The sequence below is a fragment of the Phoenix dactylifera genome, chromosome 14 (genome assembly GCF_051530095.1).
Source record: "Phoenix dactylifera cultivar Ajwa chromosome 14, Ajwa_hap1_PhDact_Kaust_v1.1, whole genome shotgun sequence".
In the NCBI taxonomy this organism is placed as follows: Eukaryota; Viridiplantae; Streptophyta; class Magnoliopsida; order Arecales; family Arecaceae; genus Phoenix; species Phoenix dactylifera.
In genome coordinates, this window is record NC_143203.1 from 23,035,631 (window position 1) to 23,041,547 (window position 5,917).

The 5,917-nt window shown below is 43.2% G+C and overlaps 1 protein-coding gene across 1 annotated transcript; it reads right to left on the reverse strand.

Moving 5' to 3' along the window:
• Nucleotides 1-3,899, reverse strand: LOC103705056 (p-coumarate 3-hydroxylase-like). The gene is made up of 3 exons (XM_008788648.6): nucleotides 3,178-3,899; nucleotides 1,566-1,960; nucleotides 1-859 (listed from the first exon to the last, which is right to left on the reverse strand). The coding sequence occupies exons 1-3, from the start codon at nucleotides 3,665-3,667 to the stop codon at nucleotides 215-217; spliced, it is 1,530 nt and encodes a 509-aa protein (XP_008786870.1). The 5' UTR covers nucleotides 3,668-3,899; the 3' UTR covers nucleotides 1-214.
• Nucleotides 3,900-5,917: the final 2,018 nt, after the last annotated feature.

Here is a 5,917-nt window from a genome sequence, read left to right on the forward strand (position 1 = left end):
TTTAAACTGAATACCGATCAATTAACATGCAGACAGGATATATAGAAACTTTCAGATACAGAAGACAAAATCTCACCTCCCTACTACTTCCTCTTGGCAGTCGCTCCTCTCCATTGTAAAATCAAATTTCAGAATATACTTGCACTGTGGGAAACAAGACGAGCATCATAATAAAATGCCATACACTAACTGGTAAAGAATAGCAAGTGCACGATTACAGGTCGACAGGGACACGCTTGTACAAATGGGTTGGCAGCCTCGGCGTGGCGACGGCCTGCAATGGAGTATGCATGAAGGTGACCATCCCGGGGTTCTCCGACATGTCGACGTCCTCCGGCTTGACCCCGTCGGGCAGTGTCCACTTGAAGTGGTGCAAGAGGTGCCCCAGCATGGAAGCAACCAAGTTGATGCCTAGCTGAGCCCCTGGGCACACCCGCCGGCCAGCACCAAATGGCAGCACCCTGAAGTCATTACCCTTGATGTCGACATTCTCCTCGGCGAACCTCTCCGGCCGGTATTCCAGTGGGTTCTTCCAGATCTGTGGATCGCGAGCAATGGCCCAGACATTGACATGCACGTTGGATCCCTTGGGGATGTCGTACCCGCCGATCTTGACGTTGGCTGTGGCCTTGTGGGGGAGCATGAGAGGAGTTGGGGGGTGCAGCCGGAGGGACTCCTTCACCACGCATTGCAGGTAGGGGAGGTTCTGGAAGTCAGCTTCACTCATGGTGCGTTCGTCTCCGATTACCCGGTCCAGTTCCTCCTGAACTTTCTCCTGCACTCTTGGGTTCCTAACCAGCTCAGCCATGGCCCATTCCACTGTTATAACAGTTGTGTCCATTCCGGCTGTTATCATATCCTGCAGCATCCAAGCTATCAGAGATTAGAGAATCAAAGCTTCCTGTTCGTAAACTCTAAATAAGGATCAGCACGGAGAAAAGGATTGAGCAAAAGCCTTCATGTGGATTTTTACACTTCAATTAGAGCACTGCTATATTTCCTGGCTCCAAAATTTCCAACTTGAACTATTCTAGGCCCTGATTGGTAGAGACTTTCTGTTAATGTGATTTTAATCATTAAGCCTGCAGTAAAATCTATGGTTAGATTGTATTTTGGACAGGGAGCCCTGGAATTTGGTTGAGTTGGGATGCTGTTAAAGAAGTTCAGGTGGGTCTTGGTTTTAGGATTGAGCAAACCTGAAGTACATCAGATCGAAAATTACAACTTAAATCCAACCCAACTCCACGAAACTACAGGTTGGACAAGGCTGGGTTTTGGCTTACTCGGTCTGCATAGGATTCCTGAAACCACTATAAGGGAAACAAATTCTGAGAAATCCATGCCTCATCTATTTAGATGTGGGACTATGGGATGACTTAAATGGCTTGTTGGTTTTACTCATACTAGATGTCAAGGTGATATAAACTTGGGACCTTCTGTATCCTTCCGAGTAAGAAACAAACGGCCTACGAGCTTCATATTACCACCAGGAGGAGGAAAGAAGGAAAGAAAAAAAAACAAAAGATTACATGTGAAGAGAAAAAGAGTAGGAGAGAGTAACACACCCAAAGAAGTCCAATAATGGTGTCCTCGCTGAGGTCATATTGATCCTTCAAGGTGAGCAGAGCATCGACAAAGTGCTGCTTTGCGCCGCTCTTGCTGCGAGCTCTTGTGTGTTCTTCCATGATGATTTTGGTAAGACGATCCCTTCGAGCATTGTGCTTGGAGTAGGCGTCTTCATCAATGGGGAACATCCATCTTAGCCACCATACAAATTCTGCAAGGGAGAGTGATGCACCAAATTTTAAGCCATTCGCCACAATCGCCTTGAACTCTTTCCCTTGCTCATCCGTCAGACCTTCTGAGCTCACAAATCGCTTCCCAAATGCAAGCCTCGTTATGTTGTTGAATGCCACGGGTGCAAGATGATCCCTCACTACCAAGCTCTTCCTAACCTTAACTGAAGAACCCAAAGTTTTAAACGCTAAAGCAGTTGAATAATACATCAAAGCAATCAAACAAACAAACAGCATCTACTGTAATCTATACTCACTAATTCTTTTTAATAAATTTGGAGGGAGTGTCTCCCTTCCTCCACTCCCCCTCAAAAACAAAAAAAAACAAATTAAACAAGTGCTCTCCCACGAAATCAAAGTTCTTTCTATGCACTTAATCACAACGGATAATAAGGCACTGCTCCACTAGTCTTGTATGTGAAGAAAAAATTTGGAAACTGCACAATAAGTAGAGGTCATTGGATTTTAACAGCACCCCACATCTGCCAGTGGAATACCTATTGCATTCACAATATCTTGCAGCCTAAATCAATTCCGAGGAAGAAATGGTCACATAGCCTCTCCCCAGCCTCAGTGACAGAAGATTTCAATTGTACACAATGAATGTCCTTGTGTGAGATAATTTACAATGACCACTAACTTATATGCTTTCCCATTGAGCAAAAAACTTAATATACTTCTTTATCATCAATAACACGGTCTTGAGCTATATAAACTTATAATGTCAGTTAGCTTGTATGTATGTATGTGTGTGTGTGTGTATATATATATATATATATACGTGCATGCATGTATGCATGTGTATATGAGTGTATTCTGATCAATTTCTCTTCAAAAGCATCAACAGCAATTTTTTCTTAAATCGGTTGAAATTATTTATAGTGCATATCTAAAGTATATATAGAATGGAAGCTTTGAATTTGTGGATGCCCCCACTTGAATTCCACCAATCACCCTTGTTCATAAATACCTTTGACTTTCTCTATGATTTCCATATCTCTATTCTTTTCAGAAACTCTTTCTTCTAATATAAAAGGGAGGCCGACAAAAGTGAAGGACAACCAACAGCTGCTGTCTCTTCTTCCATGTATTTTTGCCACCCAACTAATAAAATAATAAAACACATAAAATCATATTTGTGCGGTCTCTTTTCTTAGATTCCACTCTACGTTCCTCGGATCCAGCGGGCCTTAACAAGTCAAAAGCCAATGCCCTTCCGCACCATACATCCTAAAAAAATCTTTAAAAAATCTGGGACCCACACTGACGTGTCATCCCACCCACCACCCACCAAACTCCGCAGCCATGGGACCCGAATTGAAGAAATAGAATAGATATTGAAGAATAAGGAAGAACATAATGTTATAATGAATAATTTTACCTGTCCTGGTGCAGTCCCGGAAGATGGACTCGACCATGGCGGTGACTTCGTCCTCCCGGACCGGCCGGAGAGCCTCGAGCCGGCGGGGAGAGAAGAGCTCGAGGTTGCAGACCTTGCGGACCTTCACATAGTGGGGACCGTAATCGGCCCAGATGAGGTCCTTCCCATCCCGGCTGAACCGGGCCGCCGACCGGCTCCTGGGGCGGTCCGCCAGCTGCGGGTCGTGCTCCTTGAGCACCTCCCGGGCCAGCTCCGAGCTCGACACCACCACGTTCAGGGTCGTGCCGAACCAGACCGACATGATCGGTCCGTAGGTCTGGGCCCACTCGGCGAAACACCTGAACCGGACCGGTTTGATGTCGTACAGGTTGCCGACCACCGGCCATGGCCGTGGACCGGGTGGGAGCCGGAATCTGAACCGCTGGTAAAGCAGGAGGGAGACGAGGACGGCCAGGGTCGCCAACGCTATTGGGAGAAGAGATGGATCCATTTGAGAGAAAGAGAGAGAGAGAGAGAGATGGTGGAGGATAGGAAGAGAACCTTGATTGAAGGAAGTGGGGGGTGACACGGATGGATATATATAAGAGAGTGATGGGGGAGAGATGGTAGGTGGATGGGTGCAACTTTTTTATTTTGATATAAGCCGATGAAAGGATTGATATTTTTTTCAAAATGGTGGTGTGGGGAGTCAAACACAAGCTTGGTAAGGGCTTGTGGAAGACGGTACAAATTTTACCTAAATCGTAGTATGAGAAGATGGCGTCCACTTCTGGACTACTTTGCGGAGTTGTTGAGGTGTAAAATACTATCGTAGGTCCATGAGGCAGGGGTTTCCAGTTTGGACTTTGGGGGAATCGCATTTGATCTTGAACCACTTGATCAGTAGACTCCAACGGCACCCACCTACTTAAGTATGGAGCAAGTCCACTTGCGGCAAATGGTTTTGTGGATACGGTGGGCCTCCTCATCACCAACATCATTTCTGTGGGGAGACCCGACATAGAGTGGTTTCAAGTATAAATTATTTTGGGAGAGCATATGACTCTTCTATTGAATAAAGAAAGCAAACCCTATACATGCGATGCTTGCGCTTGTTCCAGAGGAAAGCATCGCGTGGCTTTTTCAAGGTGAACTTCGATGGTAGTGTTACTGAGGAAGGTGGCAGCAGCGACGTCGAATTTATCATCAAAGATCAGAAGGTCAGATTAGTGGCGGCTGGAGATCGACGGATCTTCGATCAGACTGTAGTCGGTGTCAAAGCCAGAGCCGTATGGAAGGGAGTCTTCTACACAAGGCATATGTTGGGCGCAGACCACATCGTCCTCGAGGGAGACTCAATCATGATGATCGAGTAGATATAGGAGCCGAATCGTGGGGTTAGTGGAATGCGGTTGATTCACGATATTCGCAGACTTTTGGATGAATGCATCTCTCTCGAACCACTCATATCTACCAAGAGGCGAACAATGCGGCAGACTAGGCGGCATTCTTTGCGGCTCAGTATTCTAAAGGTTTTATTTGAGACAACCATGTCTCGGTTCCATCTTCTTTGTATTCTTTTATTATTTTTGATTTTGTGGGCTGCACTCACATCCGTTGAGTATGAGCTACTGTTGTAAAAAAAAAAGAAAAAAAAAGAAAAAAAAAGAGGAGGAGGGCATCGCATGGACATTTGTAAAGGGTGAAGACATCCCCAAATTTAACTCACGATCCAAATGCTTTTTTTAATCCCCAAAAAAAATCCATGTTTGCTTAGACGTACTTGTTTGGAGATCCTACATAAAAATATCTCGAAGTAAAAAAATACTTAATATAAAATTATTAAATATGTCATTTAAAAATTAAGAAAAAAGTGATAAGAAAATGATATTATCTTATAAATATATTTTCTTAATTCACCATTAAGAAAACAGAATAATTACTTTTAACAATTGAAATTAAATTTTAAGTTTGAATTATTTGTGTTATTTATGTAAATAATATCTAAGTTAAATAACAATGACTATTCTCATTATATGATAATTATTGTAATAAAAGAACATTCAAATACTAGTTGTTATTTATATTTCCATTTATGATATATACATATTTATGAAAAAGAGAGGAACGATCTCAGTCATCATTTTTTTTCCACCTCAACTTGTTGTTGACTTTTTCTCTGCTTGTCGATGGAGTGGGGCCCGGATCGGGTGGGTGGAATGGGGTAGGTAAGGTCCAAGGTCCGGTGGCATAACAATCAGCGAACAGCAATTTAATTTGGGTATGTGTCCACATTTGAAGAGGTCAGGTGTTCGCCATAAGGTTTGGGTGGATTCCTACCGGAAGAGAAGCGTGCGAAGCTTTAGCAAAAAAAATAAAAAAAAGAGAAGCGTGCGAAAGCATTCGCGACGGAAGCATGACGCGGGTGCTCTCGACCGAAAACTGGTCCGACGTCATTACCTTTGATCACCAGATACTCCGAAGGCCCCTTTCCTTCCCCAACTCTTTCATGTTTAAAATAAACATAAACGAGCTACCGGTGGATGACTGCTTGTAATAGAAGTATTTTATGATGTTTGATAGTCTTATCATTACATGACACAGCTATCCCTTTCCATCTTGTTAGGGAAGGCCAAGGGTTCATTTGGTTCGCAAAAAATAAATAAAAATCAAAAAATCAAAAATAATATTTTATGAGAATAAAATTTTTATATTTCATAAAAAAAAGAAAAACTTATGAAGACATAAAAAGCTATCTTCT